Consider the following 24,800-nt stretch of genomic DNA (forward strand, 5'->3'; position numbering starts at 1 on the left):
CCTCCTCCCATTCTGTTAGTTCACAACCTCTAGTCTTATCTGCTGGCTCACTTGTGTTCGTACGCACTGTCCCTTCCTGCCACCCTCTGATTATCATTATCCTTATTGCTATATTGTTCTCTTGCCTTCTCCTCTCTAACTTATCACATCTTCGCTCACTTGATCCCTCGCCCCACTATTTAGTTTTGAGCCCTCTCTACTGCCCTAGTTATATGACTCACCAGAACATTAGTCCCAGCATGGTTCAGGTGTAGACCGTCTCAACGGTAGAGCTCCCACTTTCCCCAATACTGATGCCAGTGCCCCATGAATTGAAACCTATTTCTCCCACATCAATCTTTGAGCCACACATTTTTCACTGTCTTATTTACCCTACACCAATTTGCTCATGGCTCAGGTAATAATGCAGAGATTATTACCTTTGAGTTTCAGGTTTTTAATTCAGTGCCTAGCTCCTCATACTCTCTATGCAGAACCTCTTTCCGACTCCTATCGATGTTGTTGGTATCTATGTGGACCACGACAACTAGATCCACCCCCTCCCACTGCAAGTGCCTGTCCAGCCCTGAGCAGATGTCCCGAAGCCTGGCACCAGGCAGGCAACACAGCCTTCTGGACTCTTGCTCTAGGGCAGTGTCTATCCCCTTGACTATACTGTCCCCTACTACCACTGCATTCCTTTTAACTCTTCCCATTTGAATGGCTTCCTGTACCATGGGGTGCCATGGTCAGTCTGCTCATCCACACCAAAACCCTTGCTCTTGTTATTCAATTGCAAGGGCTGAGGCTGCTCCACTCCCACCTTCGCAATCTCCTTACCTGCCTGACTCACAGGCATACCCTCCTGTCCTGACCGCTGACCAAATCAGATGACACTATCCTAAAGAGTGTGACTGCCTTCTGGAACAAACTGTCCAGGTAACTTTCCCCCTCCATGTGTCTGACAATGTCTGCAGCTTGGCCTCAAGCTCATCTAATCTGAGCCAAAGCTCCTCAAGCTGCAGATACTTACTACAGATATAGTTGCCATGGATTTCGATGGCATCCAGGAGCTCCGACATACTGCAGCTGTGCCACATCACCTGTCTTGCCATCTTTATTGTGTTAATTAAATTAAATTTATTTTTCTTAATTAATTTATAGTTCCCCTCTTCACTGAACTCCCTCATTCACCAAATTCCCTTCTTCACACTCTGTGCACTCAAGCAGCACTCAGAGACCCCTGAATTTATACTCTCTGAAAAACAATGATGAGTTTGCTAGAGGTCTGCGAGAGCTCAGAAATCAGTTTAAGCTAGCTACCTAACTAGCTACAGCTATTCTCAGAGAGCTTGCATATCCCTGTTTAAAACTGGAAGAAACTTAACTTGCCTCTTAAACACTAATTTTAGTTAATTGCTAAATGTAAACAAAAAAAGACTTTAGAGTGGGATTAACCCTTAAATTCACTCACTCGCCCACTCACTCTGTACCCTCCAGCAGTACCCAGTGCAGATAAGCAGCACTTAGAGACTCCTGAATTTATACTCTCTGAAAAACAATGATGAGTTTGCTAGAGGTCTGCGAGAGCTCAGAAATCAGTTTAAGCTAGCTACCTAACTAGCTACAGCTATTCTCAGAGAGCTTGCATATCCCTGTTTAAAACTGGAAGAAACTTAACTTGCCTCTTAAACACTAATTTTAGTTAATTGCTAAATGTAAACAAAAAAAGACTTTAGAGTGGGATTAACCCTTAAATTCACTCACTCGCTCACTCACTCTGTACCCTCCAGCAGTACCCAGTGCAGATAAGCAGCACTTAGAGACTCCTGAATTTATATTCTCTGAAAAACAATGATGAGTCAGCTTTGCTAGAGCTCTGAAACCACAGAATCACAGAATTGTTACAGTAGAAGGAGGCCATTTGGCCCATCGTGTCTGCACCGGCTCTCTGGAAGAGCAATTCAGTTCCATTCCCCCGCCTTCTCCCTGTAACCCCGCACATTCTTCCTTTTCATATAACAAACTTTAGAGAGAGATTAACCCTTAAACTCCCTCACTCACTCACCAAACTCCCTTCTTCACACGCTGTGCACTCAAACAGCACACAGTGGGTTGGATTTTATGCACGTACCGCCGCACATGCAGGCCGTGTGCCGCCAAGCCACCGTGATCTTCCTCACTGAGGCCCATGCTAATGAGCCGGTCAGGCCGTTCCCCCCTCCAGCACATGGAAGGGGTGGGCTCTCCGATACCGGCAGTAGTTCCAGCTGCCTGTGCACAGGCGCCGGTGCCATTTTTAAAGCCTTGCAGGCTAATTTAAATGTTTTAAGTTGTACACTCCCCCACCTACTGTACTGATTAAAAATCTGCTACCCTTTGCCACCCCCCCAATAACAATAAAATTTATTCTTGGCCCTTTCCATACCCCTGCCCCCCAGCAGCCATTCCCCCACCCTCCCTGAACTAAAAATCCTAAGCTTCCCCTTTCCCACCACTGCCTGTCTGCTTTTGCAGACAGGAAAGTGTAGGTGTGCGAGTGCCGCTCAGAAGATTGCGGCCCGACAGTAAGATTGGAGTCAATTATATTTAAATGTATGCATTCTGCTCATTTGAATATTATAATCTGGGTCCCATCACCCAGCGGGAGGGGTGCTGCCACGGAGCCTCGCCGCCACTTGGAAGATCAGGCCTGGCCCTCCCAGCATCGGGCTCTGTGGCGGGCAGTGCCAGAATGATCTTCCAGCTCCCCCCACCATGGAGCCCGACGTCAGGAGCTCTGTAAAATCCCAGCCAGTGTGTGTGAATGTGTGTGTGTGAGAGAGAGAGATGTGGCTGCTAATGTTCAAACAATATAATAGAACAACAGAGAACAGAAAACACCCCAATCTTGTGCAGAAATTAGAAGTGAGTTTTCCTTCCTGTAACACAGGGACATGAACCTTCTTATTAATTCCACTTCCTCCACGTACTGTGCTATTTAATCCACTTGCAGGTTTATTCTTGGGATGCCACTTGCTAGATATGTCACTTCACGTGGTGTAATGTTTTTGTGTCATTTTGATAGTGCTCCAGTCATTAACGTGTTGTCTTTTATGTCTTTATTTTTTGTTTTAAAATCAAATGTGTACAGCAATTACATAAGAATGAAAGATGGAAACTAGAAATAATAGCATACAAAATAATTGCCAATAACATGACCTCAGCTTTACATTCTGTCAGTAGTTACATTATGTTGCATAGTTTACAGAACTATAATTTTCAAATAATTGTGAGATATATTTTTCTGCAGATGAATTGTTAGATATTGGATGATTCTATTGTGTCCCACAAAATTGAAAAATAAAGTGTACTAATTACTGATTCACAATAAAAATGCAGGACATTGATGAAGGTGTAACTGAAATGATGAGAAAATCAGTCAGGGTGTGATGAATATTACTACGAAGTATCAGGTTATTTTAAAGTGAAATTCCTTGCTGAAGTATACTCAATTGTAATACACAGTATGTAATTTCAAAAATAATTCGATAATTTATCAGTATAATTAGGTATGGTCATGAAGATTAATTATCTAACAGAAGTAATATTTGGCACTGAATTATAGAAAAACTTATCCTGTAAATGTCACTAATTCGGAATTTTATTCTGTAGGTCCTTTTGCAGAGTTGCCCAACATTTTTCTGGCTTTTGTGCCACCCCATCTTCTTCCTGTTATTAAATTAAATATTCCATTATAAAAAATATACCAGATTTATAACAGGCAATAAAAGACACTGCAATCGAGACCTCCAATCACCTCATTGTTGTCTACCCATCCCATGTAGTAACTTTTTCTAAAGATCAATAATGTCTTTTCAGGTCATGAAAATCATGGTCATGCTCACTTCATTGGCAGCAGAGGAAGATATGAGCACTATTGGCTTTTATTGTTGCTGTTATCATATTGGCCTGGATTTTCTGATAAAATAACAATGAGGCCATCAGCGTTCACCATTATTATGGGGTAAATTGGACAACAACATTTGGCTTCTGCTCAAGCAGAGTAAACTCGGAAATCCAGAAGCTGCTGTCCGACTTTCCCTGCTGGTCCACAAGCTTTGCTACATTAGTACCCTGCTGATAGACGTGGCATTGGAATACTTGTAAGGATGTGAATTTATGATACTTATCCACTAGTTACCTACGAAACACATGAGAAAAAGTTAGGGCTGGAGCATTCAGGTGTAAGTGAATTTTTAACTGCATGATATGTCTTAATTACTGTCAAATGACCTCGGTGGCACTGAAAATTAACTTTTATAAGTGTGGAGTCTCATTCCTCCAGATTTTAATAATTGTTGGAGATTTAAAAAAGAGTTTTTTTTCTTTTTTTCATTTACCTCTCTCTTAATCCCATCTTTTTTTCCCCTCTCTTTATTTTGCTTTCTGTACATGATTTTACTTTAAATAGTCTAACTTGCATTTCCTGGTTTAGACTCTGTGGGGGAACTTTAACTCCCGAAATCAGTTGAATTTGGGTTGGATGCGATGTAACAATTTGAAAAATCTCAACCCACCCACTTCCAGTTTTAATGGAGGTGGGATGGGAGCCGGCAACCAGTCTGTTCCTAGGAGGTGGGTTGGTTATTTAATTATAATAATGAGGTCACATGCCTTAAATTTAATCTCCATTTTAAATTTCACCTGGCAGATTAATGGGAGGTGAGAACTTCTGGGTCCAGGGGGTGAGTGCCTTTCAAATGCCTTCTGTATTGAATCCAATTTGCCTGCTTTTCCCACACCAACCCCTTGTCGCTTCCCTCACTCCCCCACCCCCACTGCGATTGAACATCCACACCCCCGCCCCCCCCTCCCCCCTCCCCCCCACCCAGAGCCACAATCTCACATCAACTTACTCTTCCGATTTCTCCATCCCTCCTGTCTACTCACTGGTGATCTATTAGCACTATTGTATAAATTATTATTGTGCTGGGGATGATGCAATTAGCAATGCTTCAAAGGGAAAACCAAGCAAAGAACCTTTTCCCCATATAAACTATTACATTTGTTACATTTTTTACCTTCTGCTAGGAAATCAGGAAGAACCTTTCATAACCTATTATTGTTCATCCTATGAAAATATGTCTAATCTTCACCCACCCTCAAATGGCTTGGCAGAGGATAGAAACTCAACAGGGATAGGTTGCACTGGTCTCCCTGGTGCAATTGCCCCAAATCAGCGAAACTAGCACAAAAGATGAATTTCGACTGCAAGTTACATCCAGTGCAAATCAAGTTTCTGTGATTTTTACACTGGTTTAAAAAAATATTGTGTTGGAAGCCAGTTCTGCCCTCAAAACTGGCTATGGCCCTAATCAAATTAACCACTATAGCCGGTTTTCATCGATTACACTCGTTTGCGGTCCTTCAAGGAGGCTCTTAAAACTAAGACATTTTTAGCCACAAATACACTATTTAAATATTTCATTTACTAAAACACTGACTACTGTACATCAATGAAATGAGTAAATGGTTCAATATAACTTTTTTCTAATGACATTTCAGTTATTTAGTGCCAGCTTGTTCACAGGTGGTGGAAGAGGCTCTCCTGTTAAAATGCTGATTTTGTTTTGTGAACAAAAACATTTTCAGCTGCATTAATAAAACTGAACCAGGTTACCACTCTTAAGGATATCAAGGAATAATTTTTAATGTAAGGAGAAAAAATAAACCATTACTGTTCGAATACATCGCCCAATCACACTTGTTCATGGAAGAATTTTTGTTTGTAATTATGTAAATACCCCCCCTCGCAACATCTTCACCCCGCACCCCCTTCCCCTGCACCCCCCCCCCCACCCCCTCCCTCTACCCCTCCCCCTTGCATCCCCTCCTCCCACCGGCACCATCCTACACCTGTGTAGGGGCCCCAACAACCCCACTGCCTTGTGGGCGTCTCGGGAGAGACCAAGGCTAAGGGAGTAAACCCTAACAGAAAATCCGGAGCGGAACCCCGTAGGCGGTCATGTGTCACCTTTGGCATGTTTCCGGCAGTTCCTGCAGCCATACTGGTGCCAAACGTCGTGTCCTGCACTCCTTTGGACCCCACCAGAAAGGCCGAGAGGGGGGTTTTGACGACTGGGCAACTCTCAACCTCCATAAATTTGCCCAGGCATGCGCCATGGAGAGGTCACTCCATAGTTGCCTCACAGCGACTGAAACAACACGGAAGGCAGCAGTTACGGGTTATAAGTCCAGATAAATTGGCGTAGAAACTGGGCGCCACGGGTTGCCTTTGTCGGTGGGAGAGGTCATTGCACCTCACTGGACAGCTACCGCCCGCCTCAAACCGGGCAGCCCCCGGTCAATAAGGTTCTGTCCCGCCACAGTCTGCCTGCTTCAATGGGTGCTTGGAGCTCAGGGTCATTGCCCGAAAGGTGGACTGATACACCGCACCAAACAACATGAAAAAAGGAAAGAAGGTACCAGCCCTTCGCTTTGCAAGCTGGAACGTCAGAACTATGTGTCCTGGCCTGTCGGAAGACCTTACACAAATCAACGATTCTCGGAAGACCGCCATCATTAACAACGAGCTCAGTAGACTCAATGTGGACATTGCAGCACTTCAGGAGACTCGCCTCCCCGCGAGTGGCTCTCTAGCAGAGCAAGACTACACCTTCTTCTGGCAGGGCAGGGATCCTGAAGAACCAAGACAGCATGGAGTGGGCTTCGCCATCAGAAACTCCTTGCTCAGCATGATAGAGCCTCCCTCAAATGGCTCGGAACGCATACTGTCCATCCGACTGCTCACCACCTCTGGTCCAGTACACCTACTCAGCATCTATGCTCCAACACTCTGTTCCGCACCTGAAGCTAAAGACCAGTTCTATGAACAACTCCATAACATCATTAGCAGCATCCCCAACACCGAACACCTATTCCTGCTGGGGGACTTTAATGCCAGGGTTGGGGCCGACCATGACTCATGGCCCTCCTGCCTTGGGCGCTATGGCGTTGGAAGGATGAATGAGAACGGGCAGAGACTGCTTGAGTTGTGTACCTACCATAACCTCTGCATCACCAACTCGTTCTTTCACACTAAACCCTGTCACCAGGTTTCATGGAGGCACCCAAGATCACGTCGTTGGCACCAGCTAGACCTCATTGTCACAAGGCGAGCCGCCTTAAACAGTGTTCAAATCACACGCAGCTTCCACAGTGCGGACTGCGACACCGACCACTCCCTGGTGTGCAGCAAGGTTAGACTCAGACCAAAGAAGTTGCATCATTCCAAGCAGAAGGGCCACCCGCGCATCAACACGAGCAGAATTTCTCACCCACAGCTGTTACAAAAATTTCTAAATTCACTTGTAACAGCCCTTCAAAACACTCCCACAGGGGATGCTGAGACCAAGTGGGCCCACATCAGAGACGCCATCTATGAGTCAGCTTTGACCACCTACGGCAAAAGTGCGAAGAGAAATGCAGACTGGTTTCAATCTCATAATGAAGAGCTGGAACCTGTCATAGCCGCTAAGCGCATTGCACTTTTGAACTACAAGAAAGCCCCCAGCGATTTAACATCCGCAGCACTTAAAGCAGCCAGAAGTACTGCACAAAGAACAGCTAGGCGTTGCGCAAACGACTACTGGCAACACCTATGCAGTCATATTCAGCTGGCCTCAGACACCGGAAACATCAGAGGAATGTATGATGGCATGAAGAGAGCTCTTGGGCCAACCATCAAGAAGATCACCCCCCTCAAATCTAAATCGGGGGACATAATCACTGACCAACGCAAACAGATGGACCGCTGGGTTGAGCACTACCTAGAACTGTACTCCAGGGAGAATGCTGTCACTGAGACTGCCCTCAATGCAGCCCAGCCTCTACCAGTCATGGATGAGCTGGACATACAGCCAACCAAATCGGAACTCAGTGATGCCATTGATTCCCTAGCCAGCGGAAAAGCCCCTGGGAAGGACAGCATTACCTCTGAAATAATCAAGAGTGCCAAGCCTGCTATACTCTCAGCACTACATGAACTGCTATGCCTGTGCTGGGACGAGGGAGCAGTACCCCAGGACATGCGCGATGCCAACATCATCACCCTCTATAAAAACAAAGGTGACCGCGGTGACTGCAACAACTACCGTGGAATCTCCCTGCTCAGCATAGTGGGGAAAGTCTTTGCTCGAGTCGCTCTGAACAGGCTCCAGAAGCTGGCCGAGCGCGTCTACCCTGAGGCACAGTGTGGCTTTCGTGCAGAGAGATCGACTATTGACATGCTGTTCTCCCTTCGTCAGATACAGGAGAAATGCCGTGAACAACAGATGCCCCTCTACATTGCTTTCATTGATCTCACCAAAGCCTTTGACCTCGTCAGCAGACGTGGTCTCTTCAGACTACTAGAAAAGATCGGATGTCCACCAAAGCTACTAAGTATCATCACCTCATTCCATGACAATATGAAAGGCACAATTCAACATGGTGGCTCCTCATCAGAGCCCTTTCCTATCCTGAGTGGTGTGAAACAGGGCTGTGTTCTCGCACCCACACTTTTTGGGATTTTCTTCTCCCTGCTGCTTTCACATGCGTTCAAATCCTCTGAAGAAGGAATTTTCCTCCACACAAGATCAGGGGGCAGGTTGTTCAACCTTGCCCGTCTAAGAGCGAAGTCCAAAGTACGGAAAGTCCTCATCAGAGAACTCCTCTTTGCTGACGATGCTGCTTTAACATCTCACACTGAAGAATGCCTGCAGAGTCTCATCGACAGGTTTGCGTCTGCCTGCAATGAATTTGGCCTAACCATCAGCCTCAAGAAAACGAACATCATGGGGCAGGATGTCAGAAATGCTCCATCCATCAATATTGGCGACCACGCTCTGGAAGTGGTTCAAGAGTTCACCTACCTAGGCTCAACTATCACCAGTAACCTGTCTCTAGATGCAGAAATCAACAAGCGCATGGGTAAGGCTTCCACTGCTATGTTCAGACTGGCCAAGAGAGTGTGGGAAAATGGCGCACTGACACGGAACACAAAAGTCCGAGTGTATCAGGCCTGTGTCCTCAGTACCTTGCTCTACGGCAGCGAGGCCTGGACAACGTATGCCAGCCAAGAGCGACGTCTCAATTCATTCCATCTTCGCTGCCTTCGGAGAATACTTGGCATCAGGTGGCAGGACTATATCTCCAACACAGAAGTCCTTGAAGCGGCCAACATCCCCAGCTTATACACACTACTGAGTCAGCGGCGCTTGAGATGGCTTGGCCATGTGAGCCGCATGGAAGATGGCAGGATCCCCAAAGACACATTGTACAGCGAGCTCGCCACTGGTATCAGACCCACCGGCCGCCCATGTCTCCGTTATAAAGACGTCTGCAAACGCGACATGAAATCGTGTGACATTGATCACAAGTCGTGGGAGTCAGTTGCCAGCATTCGCCAGAGCTGGCGGGCAGCCATAAAGACAGGGCTAAATTGTGGCGAGTCGAAGAGACTTAGTAGTTGGCAGGAAAAAAGACAGAGGCGCAAGGGGAGAGCCAACTGTGCAACAGCCCCAACAAACAAATTTCTCTGCAGCACCTGTGGAAGAGCCTGTCACTCCAGAATTGGCCTTTATAGCCACTCCAGGCGCTGCTTCACAAACCACTGACCACCTCCAGGCGCGTATCCATTGTCTCTCGAGATAAGGAGGCCCAAAAGAAAAGAAAAAGAAAAAAAGAACGTTTGAGTGGAAAATTGAACCATAACTAAATTTCAGAAAGCCAGCACATTTGTGCCTGGATTGTCAATTGCACCCAAAGTGGAAATACTTGTCCAATGTATTGAATTATGAACATGATGTATTTCTACCAATAGATGCAGATGCAGAACTAAGAGACATTCTTGGTGCCTTCAAGGAATTTCTGTTTGCATAAAACATAGGATATTGATATTTTTCCAGGTCTTTTGCTGAATTCTAAATCCATTATAATTTCGAGGTACTCTCTTGCCCGCATAGATCCTTTAACATTAATATGCTGGAATCAAAATATCTAAAGCAAAATATTCAGAGCAAAAGCACAGCAAAATTAGGACTGGATTTTCTTCTCCCCCAGGTTTCGGGTTCCGTTGCGGAGAGTGGGGGTGGGGGACTGAAGATGGTTTCGGATGAGGCCCACCACGGAACTCGATGCCACAAGAGCCCAGCCCGATTCTCCCGGTGGCGGCAAGTCTCTGAGGCGGCACCCCTGCCGCTGGGCAATGGACCACAATTTAAATATTCAAATTAATGAAATTAATAAATTTAAATATACTTACCTGAGATCATGAGGGCCCGTTGTGATCTTTGACGCGGCAGCTGGCACTCCCGCGCCTTCGGATCCCCGTCCGAGAAAACGAGGCACCATGCTGGCAGGGAGGGGGAGGAGGTAAGTTTGTCAGTGAAGGTGCGGTGTGGGGGGGGAAAACGGGGACGGGGAAAACGGAGACGGGGTCAAATACACACAGTGGGTGTAGGGGATGGTGGGAAGGGTTGAACATTAAATTTTGTGTAGTTTGTGGGGGAAGATCAGATGTAAAAGGTAAGTGCTTTGGGGGGAGGGGCAAATAGTTATTGAAATTGTTTTTGAGGGGTTGGGAAAGGGGCATAAGAGATTCATTTATTTAATTTTGGGGGATCTTTCTTTAAAAACTTAAAAATGCTGGTAGGGCTGGCTGACGCCATAGCCGGGGTTGGACAGCCCACCCACTCCATGTGATTGGGTGTTGGGGGGAGAGGTGGAGGCAAGCCGTCACGGCTATTTAAATGAGCTGCTGCATTTAAGATCGTGGAAGATCTTTGGCGTGCAGCCCCCGTGGGTGGGTTGCCATTTTTTGAGCTCATCGCCGAAATTGGCAGCAGGTTCTTAAAATCCAGCCCACAATCTCCAAAATGAGCAGTCAATCCATAAAGTACGGAACAGCATCTCATCTACCGATTAGGCACACTACAGCCTGCCGGACTGAACATTGAGTTCAATAATTTCAGAGCATGACAGCCCCCCCATTTTACTTTCATTTTTAGTTATTTTTTCTTCCTTTTTTTACATTCCTTCTTACATTTTTTACAATCTTTTTTTGCATTTATTTCATTTCATCTTAGTTTGTTCAGTTTGCTTACCCACTGTTTTTTTCAGGTTGTTTTTCTTCAGGTTTGCACTTGCTGCTGTTCAATATTCAGTGTATTCACACCTAATCTGTACTAATGCTTTGTCTTTCAACACACCATTAACATATTGTTTGCCTTTGCTCCGTGACCTTTTGGTCAGCTATGTGGCCTGGTCCAATCTGCACCTTCTCCTTTGTTATCTCTTGCCCCACCCCCACCTCACTTGTTTATAATCTGTGACTTTTCTAATATTTGTCAGTTCCGAAGAAGGGTCATTGACCCGAAACATTAACTCTGCTTCTCTTTCCACAGATGCTGCCAGACCTGCTGAGTGATTCCAGCATTTCTTGTTTTTGTTTCAGATTTCCAGCATCCGCAGTATTTTGCTTTTATTTTAGTACGAACTACCTGGTGGATTGCTGTTGAAGGCAACCCTATTCATTGTTAAACTTTTATTTTTGCATCTTCTAAATCCCAATATTTCTAAAACAACAATTATGGTGTTGTATCTACTTTACATTTATACAACACTGTCCCAGCCTGAACAGAATCTCTCCAGTTCTTCTGTGGAAGAACTGATGAAATTTAAGTTTATTGCACCAGGTGAAAGCTCTTTCCAGATGTTTAGCTCTGTGCAAAGTTTCCTCTAAGCTCTTGCTCTACTGGCTGCCAATTCAGTTGAAGAATTTCTACCTTTTATCCATTAGTGTATAACTTCTGATTGGTGAAGTTCATTGAACGAAGAACATTTAACGTTCTTGTGCAGTATTCCTGTGAGCACTTCTTTTACACATTTCTTTCAAATGTGTTTAATGCCTGTGCTGCAGTAATATAAACAAAATGGGACAAGGTATCCATTGGTATGAAATTCAGATATTAGAAGTTCTATCTACTTCACTTCATATTTAAATAACTCAATTTTGGTGAGACTTTCTCAACACTGCAACATCAAACAACTCCGGCATTATAGTTAAAGTTGCAGATGCACATGCTCACTGCAGTTTTCGATTATGAAAGACTAATTTTCACAGAATGACCCTGATTTTAATGGGGTGGATGTTGGAGGTAGACAGGTACAGTGTGCACGAGCCCTGAAGCACCTGAGCAGTCCGGGAATGTGGAGGCCCTGCCAATCTTAATGGCCAGGCCTCATTTGCATGAATTCTCCCAGAGTCTCACTCGAGCCCGGACAGAATTGTTAGTTGGCTGATGGGCAATAGCAGAATTTTGGGACAGGAGGCGGCAGCTGGGGACCCAGGCGAGCTGTTCTGCAGTCACTTGAGGGGGAATGAGGGGTATATGCCATGTTTGGGGTTGGGGTTCTGGGCCTCCCTGATTCGGCTTCCAACAGGTCTGGCCTGACAGGAAAGCTGTCACTGCTCTCCCAAATTGGCAATCGGGTCCCAATGCCATCACTGGACCTGAATCTACATATTTAAAGAAGGACCTTGCTTCCTTCCTGCAGTCTTCTGTTCACCTGGTCAAAAGAACAGGTTAAGATTGGAACACAGTAGGAAGCCCCTGGGATCAGAAGGGGTAAGTGACTGGCCTCATTTTAAATGACTCTTTCTTGGTTTCTGTCCAGTGTGAGGTGGGGAGGGGGGTAGTTTGAATGTGGGCCAATGAAACATTACAAAATACCTTTAAAAGTCCTGTCCATTTAGATTTTATAGATTTTAATATATGTGGGAAAATAAATTACAATCATGGTACCATAATAGTAGAATATGTGTCTACTAGAGTCATACAGCGCTGAAACAGGCCCTTTGGCCCACTGAGTCTGTGCTGACCATCAACCACCCATTTATACAAATCCTGCGTTAATCCCATATCCCCTACCTACACTAGGGGCAATTTACAATGGCCAATTTACCTATCAACCTGCGGCTTTGGCTGAGGGAGGAAACCGGAGCACCCGGCAGAAACCCACACAGTCACAGGAAGAACTTGCAAACTCCACACAGGCAGTACCCAGAAGCGAACCTGGGTTGCTGGAGCTGTGAGACTGCACCACTGTGCTGCCCCTACTAGCTTAGTGAATTATTGAAGTATTGTGAACATATTGCCCATGTGCACATATTTATTCAATAACACCACGTTATATTTACATAGTTCCTTTCAACATAGTAAAACATCCCAAGGCACTTCACAGGAGCATTATCAGACAGAAAATTATATTGAGCCAAAGAAGGAGACATAGGGACAGGTTGGTCAAAGAGGTAGGTTCTAAGGAGGGCCTTAAACAAGGAGAGGGTGGTGGAGAGGCAGTGAGGTTTAGGGAGGGAATTTCAGAGCTTAGGGCCTAGACAGCTGAAAGCACGGCCATCAGTGGTGGGGTGAAGAGAGTGTGGTATGCATAAGAGGCCAGAGCGGGAGGAACACAGAGTTCACAGAGGGTTGCAGGACTGAAGGAGGTGACTGAGATAGGGAGGGGTGAGGTTATGGAGAAATTTTAATATGATGAGAATTTTAAATTTGAGGTAATCACAGGGTGATGGATGAGCAATTTGATGTGGGTTAGGATATGGGCTTGTACTGGGTGAGCTCCATTTTTTGGAGGGTGGAAGATGGAAGGCCAACCAGGAGAACATTGGAATAGTTGAGTCTGGAGGTAAAAGAAGCATAATGAGGGTTTCAGCAAAACATTGTCTAAGATAACGTCAGAGATGGGATGTTATGTAGCTGGATATAGATGGAGACAATATTTGAAGCTTATCTTATGGTTAATAGGATCATAAGGTTATGACCAGTCTGATTCTGCCTGTGACAGAGGCCAGGGAGAGGGATAGAATCGATGATGAGGGAACGGAGTTTGTGCTGAGGCTGAAGATGGTGGCTTCTGTCTTTCCAAGTGTTTAATTTGAAGAAATTGCAACTCATCCAGGACTGAATGTTGAACAACCAGGTTTAGCAACACAAGCAGTAAAGGAGTTGAGAGAGGTAATAGTGAGATAGAGCTGAGTGTTGGCAGTGTTCTCGTGGCTAGCGTCATGTCTTCGAATGATAACATAAGAACATGAGAATTAGGAATTATCATTTCAAGAAGCTTCTCCACCACTGAGGTTAAACTGACTGGTCTGTAGTTGCTGGGTTTATTATTGGACATGAGGTGGAGGAGGCAGGTGAAGGTGGTTCAGGAGGATTGTTTGTGATAAAGAGAAACCAGGTGTACCCCTTACCTTCCACTGCGTACATCTTAGACACTTTTTCTCCCCCTGTTACCCATAGTTTTAATAGAGGGCTTTCATTATCACCATAAAGGCTGGCACTGCCATCCATCTAAATTGTGACCGTTTCATTTCTCTCACTCTCCAGAATAAAAACAAGGGAAATGGCAAAAATAACCAGTGCAGCAACTACATGCAGGAGATTATGACCCTCAGATGGAATTGAAGCTAGTGATCTGTAGCAATATTGAACTGACTGTTGTTAAGTGACATTCATAGAAATTCATTATTACAAGATTCAGAAAATAGCTGTTCTGGTTTATAGCACACATAAGGGTTGAACTTCTGTGGGGGCTCTCCTGATTATCTGCCATATCTTCCATGGAAAATATGTAGGTACAGTGTTGACACTGCTTACCCGATGTCCACTGAAGTTGCATCAGATGTTTATTTTTTATTTTATTTAGAGATACAGCACTGAAACAGGCCCTTCGGCCCACCAAGTCTGTGCCGACCATCAACCACCCATTTATACTAATCCTACATCCCCACCTTTCCGATATTCTCCTACCACCTACCTATACTAGGGGGCAATTTATAATGGCCAATTTACCTATCACCCTGCAAGTTTTTTTGGCTGTGGGAGGAAACCGGAGTACCCGGCAAAAACCCACACAGACACAGGGAGAACTTGCAAACTCCACACAGGCAGTACCCAGAATTGAACCCGGGTCACTGGAGCTGTGAGGCTGCGGTGCTAACCACTGCGCCACTATGCTGCCCTGTTTGGGATAATTCCTAATGAAATTTAAATTGTATTGGGAGTACTTGCATGGTCCGTGGAAGAATCCCACCATCAACTATTCCAATGCTGTCCTGGCCAGCCTCCCACCTCTCATTCTCCATAACTTTAGTTCATACAAAATGTTGCTGCCTGTATCCTAACTTGCCTCAAATCCCATTCACCCAACCCCCTATTGTTTTAAAAAAATTTTTCATGGGATGCGGGCATCGTTGGCAAGGCCAGCATTTGTTGCCTAATTGCCCTTGACAACTGAGTGGATTGCTAGGCTATTTTTCAGGGGGCAGTTAAGAGTCAACCACATTGCTGTGGGTCTGGAGTCAGATATAGGCCAGACCAGGTGAGGATGACAAATTTCCTTCCCCCTAAAGGACATTAGTGAACCAGATGGGTTTTTATGACAATTGAAGAAAGTTTTGTGGCACCATTACTGAGAATAGCTCACGATTCCAGATTTTTTTCAATTAATTACATTTAAATTCGACTAGCTGCCATGGTGGGATTTGAACCTGCATCAGCAGGGTATTAGGCTGGTCCTTTGGATTACTAGTTCAGTGACATTACCACTGTACCATCTCCCCCATTCTTGCTGACATACATTGGCTCCCAGTCTGACAACATCTCGATTTTAAAATTCTCTTCCTTGTTTTCAAATCCTTAAATGGACTTGCCTCATTCCTACCTCTAAAACATCCTTCAGCCCTGCGATGTTCCTAGACCCTAAGCTCTGGAATTCCCTCCCTAAACCTCTTCACCTCTCGAACTCTCTCTCCTCCTTTAAGGTGCTCCTGAAAACCTACCTCTTCACCCAAGCTTTTGGTTACCTGTCCAAATATCTTATGTGACTCATTGGGCTGAATATTACCAGCCCTCTGAGGATGGGCTGGGAGGCAGGGCACCCGTAAATTGGTGAGAGAAGGTGAACAGTGGAGTGCCCATCGCCTTCCTGCCGCTATGTCAGCTTGCTGCAGCTGGGGAAGGTGGCGGATGGCCATCCCGCCCAGACGCTAATCGAGCCACTCAAGCAGCCAATTAAGGGCCTTCACCTGCCGCTGGCATTTTCTCTGTGGCGGGGTGGGAGCCTTCCACCACATGGGAAGACTTCCAGGTGAACCCTTGCAGCCTCCCAGCGGGCTTGGATGGTGGTGGCGAATTGGTCACTCCTATTCTGGCACTCTTTGACCCATGGCGGGGTGCTGTTCTTCCATTGTGTCCTCTTCCTCCAGATGCAGTCCCAGCAGTGGCCACCGCTCCCAATGGCACGGCTGAGGCTGTTGAGCTGCTGGCCCTCTGACAGGAAGAATGAGGATTGGAAATATAAAATAAAGGGTACAATGCTAAAGGGAGTACAGGAAGAGAGAGAGACACAGGGACCTATGTGCACAAGTCATTGAAGGAAAGTGGCTAAAAAGACATACGGTATCCTGGGCTTTATAAATAGGGACATAGAGTACAAAAGGAAGGAAGTTTTGATCAACCTTTAGAAAACACTGGTTTGGCCTCAACTGGAATATTGTGTCCAATTCAGCATACCACACTTTAGGAAGGATGTTAAGGCTTTAGATAGGGTGCAGAAAGATTTACAATAAATGGTTCCAGGGAACGAGAAACTTCAGTTTCGTGGATAGATTGAAGAAGCTGGGTTGTTCTCTTTGGAGAAGAGAAAGTTGAGAGGAGATTTGATAGAAGTATTCAAAATTATGAGGGATCTAGACAGAGTAGACTGAGAGAAACTTTTCCCATTGCTGGAAAGATTAAGTACCAGAGGACACAGATTTAAAATGATTGGCAATAGACCCAGAGGCGACATGAGGCAAATATATTTTACGCAGTGAGTGGCTATGATCTAGAATGCACTGCATGAAAACGTGGTAGAGGCAGAAGGACTATGGGGAAAGGGCAGGGGAGTGGGACTAGCTAAATGGTTTTTGCAGAAAATCTACACAGGCTCGATGGGCCAAATAACCTCTTTCAATGCTGTAACCGTTCTATGATTCTGCAGTGGGTGGCTTACCTCCTGACTCCCCAAAGGCTCCCTGCCACCTACAAGACACAAGTCAGGAGTGTGAAAGAATAATCTTCAGTAGCCTGGATGAGTGCAGCTTCAACAACACTCAAGAAGCTCAACACTATCCAGGACATTGAATGGCACTCCATCCACTAGCTTAAATATCCACTCCTTCCTCCATTAGTGTACTGTAGCTGTAGTGTGTATTAACTATAGAATTCAATGCAGCAAATTGCAACATAGTAAAACTTAAGAGGGATCCATACTTTAGTCATGAAATACTGGATTATGCAGTTACCTTTTGAATCATTTTAGAAAGTGATTTATACAGGATCATTATGAATATGTCATTGCAGTCCCTTACCTTTCTAGTTTTCCTTTTTTTATCCTAGGTTTTCTTTGATGCCATCAAATCTAATGATGAAAGTTTCACTGAACGTAACTTTAAAAATGATCTATAAGATAACAGAAATGAATGAATATAAAGAGCATTCCTTGTACATATACAAAATGCCCAAACAGATATAAGTTACATGAGAAGTATGCACAGGCTGTAAAAGAAATAAAGGAATTTGCATTTTATAGTGCCTTTCATGTCCTTGGGAAATCTTAAGTGTTTTACAGCCAAATAATTACTTTACATGTGTAGTCAGTGTTGTTATGTAGGCAAATATGGCAGCCAATTTTCACTCAGTAAGGTCCCACAAGGGAGGGATAAATATTGGACAGGACAGTGAGAGAACTCGCATGCTCTTTTTTGAATTGTGCCATGAAATTTGTTTTATGTCCACTTGAGGGAGTAGCGGTGGTTTAACATTTCATTTGAAACATGATATCTCTGGTAAATACATCCAGGTAGGGCCTATCTCTCTCACAATAACACTGCAGATTATGTAACTTTCTTATAGCTGCAAGTAGAACAAGAGATTCAAGCTGCAGACCATAATTCCATCAGAATTGTTCTCGAAGCATGAACTTAGTCATTGTCTACAATCCTCATCGAAACTAACAGTTCAGCTTTTTCAAAGGTGCCCTGTCATACAAAATAGAAGGTACAGTTTTGGGCTGTTGCAATTCTGCCTCTCCCTCGTTCTTTTTCTAGGCGGTTCAATCTCCCCCATGATTTCTTTCATTCTTTTATCTTGCTCATGCTCCTAAGTTTTGAAAGCCCTCCCTTTTATTCCCTGCTACATTTTCAAACAAGATAAATTTAGATTTATGGTGTAAGAGATGGTTTATTAATCCTCCTTGTGATTAAGTTGAATTTCACTATAACCAGCATAGGTTTACAATCATTGCCTGAACATTCCAGTAGATTTATAAACTTTAACTTATGTCCAAAAAGACAATAGTTTGGAGTATCAGACACAATGGGCAGAATTTTGTTCAGCTCCTGAGGTTGTACTCTGTGGTGGGGAGGGGAGGCCGGAAGATCGGAGCGGCACTGGCCCGCCACGGAACATGGCGCCAGGATTGCTGGTCCCGATCTTCCCGGCGGCGGTGAGGCTCCGTGGAGGCCCATCCACTGCTTGGCGATGGGACCCAACTTCAAATATTTAAATGGGGTGTTTGCATGTATTAAAACCTAGCCCATAGCGATCTTACTGGCAATTCTGGATCTTCAATGTGATGGGCGGCACTCATTTTCCTGTCCAGGGAAAGCTTGCACACTGAGGTGGGGAATCGGGGAACGCAACATTTTTTGTGTAATGGTGGGGGGGCTGCGGTTGGGCAGTGGGTGCGGAGACTGGGTCAACTCTATAATGTTGGTGTAGTGGGGGGAGGGAGACTTTTACATGTAGTGGGGCGAGGGCAACTCTGCAGTTTCTGAGCAGAGCTGGCAGCCCTTTAGAAATGGCGCCAGTGCCCGCGCAGAGATAGCTGACACTGTTTACGGCGTCGCCGAGGTTGCCCCCGCCACTTGATTGGGGGCAGTGGCTGCCCTGCATATTCTAATAAGCCACTGAGTCAAGATCATGGCAGCATGGTGGTGCAGAGCTCATACGTGATATGCCACCATTTTTTCGACCGCCAACGCTCCTGGTGGCGGGAAAACAAAATCCAGCCCAATAGCATTCTCCATGGTGGATTTTTACCATTGACAATGTGTTGTTAATAAAAAAGTTTCCTACGGCTGACTGCTAAACCTAACTACTAACACTACCCATTAAACTGCAATGCCTTAAGTGCAATGCAGGGCAGGCAGTGGTGCTGATTGTTGTGACATTGGTCGTGTGGATTGGCCGCGTTGCCAATAGTCATACTGTTTCTTTTTATGGTTTGCATATATTCTGAAATGTATGTGGATTGTTTTATTTATTTCTAGCAAACTTTAAAAAATCCGGTAACTAAATTGATTCAGTTTCTTTGAATACTGTCAATCATCCCTCTCCTTGTTACATGGCTAGGTTTGGTCAGCAAACTTTATTATGATACTCGTGGATCTCTTGTGGCATTACCCATGGTAAGTTGAAGGATGTGATTAACTCAAAAATATATGGAACTTTAGGCTGAAAATTTAATGTTTGCTTTACATTTTGAATCTCAAAAACTAAACAAATCCATTGATTGAATGGAAATTAAATGAACAGGGTATCAGCGCCAATAAACGCAGCACTAGAGGAAATAAATGACAAAAATAAGGATAGTTTAATTTGTTTTCAATGTAAAATTTGATGAATTATAAATGATAAGTAGTAAAGAGGCCAAAGTTGGAAGGATACAGAGTTCATGGAATTGCCTCATTCATCCACCACTCCCATGCTCGCTGACCTACACTGGCTCCCAGTCAAGCAATGCCTCAATTTTAAAATTCTCATCCTTGTTTTCAAATCCTTGCCCCTCCTTATGTCTGTAAGCTCCTCCAGCGCCACAACCCTCCAAGATATCTGCATTCATCTAATTTTGGCCGCTTGAGCATCCCTGATTTTAATTGCTCCACCATTGGTGGCTGTACCTTTTAGTTACCTGGGCCCTAAGTTATGGAATTCCCTTCCTAAACCTCTTTGCCGCTCTATCTCTCTATTCTCCTTTAGAACATACCTTAAAATCTACCTTTTTCATGGTTTTGTGCATCTGGCCTAATATCACTTTATGTGGCTTGGGGCTGAATTTTACATTGCCTGCGGTAGCCATAAACTATGGCGGTCCACACGCATGGACTGCTCATCGCTGAGCCATCATGATATTAAACGCGGTGGCTCACTTAATTGGCCAGGGTGGACCTCCCTCCCCTGATGATGTGGAGGGGGTGGGCAATCTGTTCCTGGCAAAGCGTCAGGCGCCACTGCATAGGGGCTGATGCTAATTTTAAAGGGAACAAGCCCTACATGACAATTTAAATATTTAAAGAAAAAGCGATTCAATTTTATTAAAAAAAATTAAATGAGTGTTTCTAGCCCCTCTCCCAAACCCCCCCAATAAACATATACTTCATTCTGTGCCCTTTCCCCTCCCCAAACTACTTACCTTTTCTACCTGACCTTCCCCTCCTCAAAGTTCAAAAACTTTTATCTTTAACCCTTCCCACCATCCCCTCCACCAATCATATTAGTTTGACCCCGCTCCCCACCTCCCGCACTGAAATACTTACCTGCTCCCCCCTCCCCACCAATGTCCCACATCGGATCGCCGAACGGCGGGAGCGGGTAAGTATTCAATTCATTTATTTTAATAAATTTACATATTTAGATTGGCATCCCGTCGCTGAGAGGCGGAGGGGCCACCAAGAGGCCTTGCCGCCGCCAGCAATATCGGCTGGGCTGGGCCTTCCCGGCGTCGAGGCCCCTGGCAGACCTCTCCCAGAGACATTTTCTGGCCCCTCCCCCAGCCACGACCCCCGACATCGGCGGGGGACTGTAAAAACCAGCCCTCAGTATCAGATTTTGCTTTATAACATTCCTGTGTAGCTTTTTGGGACATTTTATTATTTTAAAGGCACTGTATAAATGCAAGGTGTTGGAGAAGGTTACAGTGATAAGGTGGGGTGAGCTACTATCTACAGAGCCATTATCGAAGCATTAATAAGTATCATAATAATGGCATAATCAAGGATTTTAATACATTATAGTTATACAAAATAATTATTTCTACCATTAATTCTATAACCTTCAGCTTTCGGTGAAATCCGATATGTAACACTGAATTTCATTTGCTTGTGGCAAAAAGGCATTTAAAATTCTAATATTCTGAAGCACGTTGCCAAGGTCACTGGAATAGCAGTCATCCAGTAAGAACTTTTCAAATGGGACATTTTCACCTCTATAAAACACAGCTTAACTATTTTCTGAATTCTCATTTTATGTTATTTTCAAAGGCTATAATTTCATATAGAGAGAAACACAGATCATTATACTTACAGAATTAGCTGTGGGGAATGTGATACAATAATCTCCAGTTGCAGGATTTTCATATTGTATACTTCTCAGCTCATTGCTGAACCTTATATTCAGTACAGAGTTGTTGGATTCTTTTATAGTAAACTTTAAAATGTTGCTATTTCTTTCACTGATATTTTGTACTGTAAATGATGCATTGCCAGTTCCACTTGTAGCCACTAACTTCAGTGTGCTGGGATCTAAGTATCAAAGCATAATGTTTACAGATGAATCAGAGAAAATACAAGAAATCAGCAAAATTAAAAAAAAAGGTAACGCTGAAAGGTTGTCCGCCTGCAAGGACTGCACATCGCGGAGCTGCTGCGATATTCAGCACGGCAGTTCATTTAAATGGCCGGTGAGAACCGCCCACCCCGATGACATGGAGGAGGCAGGCAGTCCGTCTCCGGCAATGATGTCAGCAGCCTTTGCGCAGGCGCTGGTGCCATTTTTAAAGGGCTTCGAGCCCTACCATTTAACTTCAATATTTAAAGAAACAAATTTCAAAATTTTTAAAAAACATTTAAATTTCCCCTCTCCCATCGCCCCCCCCCCAATAACTATGCAATGCATTACTTGCCCACTCCCCCCAAACACTTCCCCTGCCCACCTGACCTTCCACCCCCCCACCCCAAGTACAGAAACTTTACACTATAACCCTTCCCACCATCCCCTAAACCAATGAGATTAGTTTGACCTCATTCCCCCACCCCCAGCCCAGCACTGAAAAACATACCTCCTCCCCCCTCCCCACCAGTGTTCCGCCTTGGATCCCTGGATGGAGATCCAAAGGTGCGGGAGTGTCGGCAACCGCCACCAATATCATAACAGGGCAGAAGGTGGAGGCGAGGAAGTAATTAATTCCTTTATTTAAATTTATTTACATATGTCAACTTTGCTCCCGTCTCTGAGAGGCGGAGGGGTGGGGGTGCTACCACGAGGCTTCAATGCCACCGGCAATATCGGGCCGGGCCTTCCTGGTGTCGCGGCCCGTAGCGGGCCTGTGCCCCAGGCATTTTCCAGCATCCCCACCCCCCCCACCCCCACCACGTCCCCCGATGTTGGGGGGCGGGGGCGGAGGTTGTAAAATTCAGCCCATTATGTGCAGGGATCTAACTTTCAAACAACACCATTTCCAGAACAAATACAGAAAAAAATAAAACTTACGACATACAAACTGCTGAATGTCCAGAATTGAAAAAGATAATTCAAGCAACATCACACATTCTGTCTAGTGGATTAGTGCTGTAAGAAATCCCTGTCTAGATTCCACTTCCTATAAACTCATCTATCACAGTCTTGGTCTCTACCTTGCAACTTATACCCGCCAAAATTGAGTTAATGTATTATTTCGTAGAATGGGCCTATATTCTCTGGAGATTAAAAGGATGTGAGAGGAGCTCATTGAAATGTATAAAATCCTTAAGAGGGCTTGATAGAGCAAATGCAGAAAGGCTGTTTACCCTGGCTGGAGAGTCTAGAATTAGGGGGTCATAGATTCAGGATAAAGTGTTGGCCGATTAGGACCGAGATGAGGAGAAATGTCCTCACTGAGGGTTGTGTATCTTTGGAATTCTCTACCCCAGAAAAAAGTGTGGATGCTCAGTCGATGAGTACGTTCAACTGAGATTGATCGGCTTTTGAGCACAAAGGGAATCAAGGGGTATGAGGACAGAGTTGGAACAGGGTCAGATCTTATTGATTGGCGGTGTAGTCTCAATAGGTCATGTGGCCTACTCCTGCTCCTATTTTTTAATGTTCTCAAAACTGAAATTTGTCCAGCTCTATTATGAAACTATGGACTTCAGGGTATATTTCCCGCATACAGAAAGAGATTGCAGCACAGATTCAGCAGAATAATAGTGGGGATTAGGGATTAAATTATGAGGATAGATTGTATAAGTTAGTTTAGTTTAGTTTAGTTTAGTTTAGAGATACAGCACTGAAACAGGCCCTTCGGCCCACCGAGTCTGTGCCGACCATCAACCACCCATTTATACTAATCCTACACTAATCCCATATTCCTACCACATCCCCACCTGTCCCTATATTTCCCTACCACCTACCTATACTAGGGACAATTTGTAATGGCCAATTTACCTACCAACCTGCAAGTCTTTTGGCTTGTGGGAGGAAACCGGAGCAACCGGAGAAAACCCATGCAGACACAGGGAGAACTTGCAAACTCCACACAGGCAGTACCCGCTTGCATTCCTATTGAGCATAGCAGACTGAGGGGGTGAACTAATCAATGTGTACGGTAATAAGGGATAGGGTAATGAAGTCCTTATGATACTGGACTAGTAATTCATAAATCTGGACTAATGATCAAGTGACATGTGTTCCAATGGCAGCTGGGGAATTTAAATTCAATAATTTAAATAAAATCTGGAATAAAAAGCTGGTAGCAGTAATGGTGAGCCTGAAGCTACTATATTGCCGTAAAAATCAATCTGGTTTCACTAATACCCTTTCGGGAAGGAAGTCTGCCATCCTTGCCCACCGTGGCTTATATATGACTTCAGACTCACATGTAGTTGATTTTTAACTGCCCTCTACTCTAGCAAGCCACTCAGTTGTATTCAAGAAGGCAGCCCACCACCACCATCTCAAGGGAAATTAGGGATGGACAATAAATTCTGGCCTTGCTAGTGACACCCTCATCCCATGAATGAATAATAATAAAAAAAAGAGTGCTTAAAATGTTAAAAGAATTTGATATGTTAAATTCTATTTCCTCTGGTGAAAGTAGTCAAAAACAAGGGACGTCATTTTAAAATTGGAGCCTTCCCATTCAGGAGCAAAACCTGCAAAGGGTAATGGAAATCTGGAACTCTTTCCCCTCAGAAGGCTATGGAGAATTGAAGCTTACAAATAGATAAATGGTTGTTTGGTGCAAAAGTGGGTAAATGGAGGTGATGTGCGGATGGCCATGATTTAATGGCTTGAGGGGCTGAATGGCCCATTGCTGTTCCTAATTTTCCTATGTTTCTAGATAAATTTATGTCCAATATCCAAAAAGCTGGCAAAGTGCTAATACAATACGATTTCAAAATTATTACCATAGATAACCTGGACTGACTTTTCAAAACACAAGAAATGAAGGCCAAAAAGGTTGGCTCTCAGCAAGTTCTTGGAAAGACAGCCTCTGGTGCTAAATTGAGATGTATTCTCTCTGGGAATATATGACAGTAATTGAAGCCATGTTTACAGCTGTTGCCTCCTGCCAGGATAGATGCAGGTAAATAATCTCTTTAGAGCAAAGAGAGTTTATCTGTAATGAGCCAACTGGAATTTCACTAAGAATCACAGATTTTTAAATTTTAAAAGGGGGAAATGTCTATTATATCTATT

At 44.5% G+C, this 24,800-nt stretch overlaps 1 protein-coding gene across 2 annotated transcripts in view; it reads right to left on the reverse strand.

Annotated features, from left to right (window-relative positions):
- LOC137373011 (complement factor H-like) overlaps positions 1 to 24,800 on the reverse strand; it is a 621,771-nt gene that overhangs the window by 448,559 nt on the left and 148,412 nt on the right. The window contains exons 15-17 of one of the 2 annotated variants that reach the window (XM_068037708.1): positions 21,429 to 21,646; positions 17,435 to 17,525; positions 3,064 to 3,690 (exon numbers count right to left, since the gene is read on the reverse strand). In XM_068037708.1, coding sequence (XP_067893809.1) covers positions 17,454 to 17,525; positions 21,429 to 21,646 — 290 coding nt within the window. In that variant the 3' untranslated portion in view covers positions 3,064 to 3,690; positions 17,435 to 17,453. Of the gene's footprint in view, positions 1 to 3,063; positions 3,691 to 17,434; positions 17,526 to 21,428; positions 21,647 to 24,800 lie in introns of those variants that run through there. The other variant, XM_068037709.1, reaches the window with a different exon arrangement.

This window comes from Heterodontus francisci, chromosome 8 (assembly GCF_036365525.1).
Source record: "Heterodontus francisci isolate sHetFra1 chromosome 8, sHetFra1.hap1, whole genome shotgun sequence".
NCBI lineage: Eukaryota > Metazoa > Chordata > Chondrichthyes > Heterodontiformes > Heterodontidae > Heterodontus > Heterodontus francisci.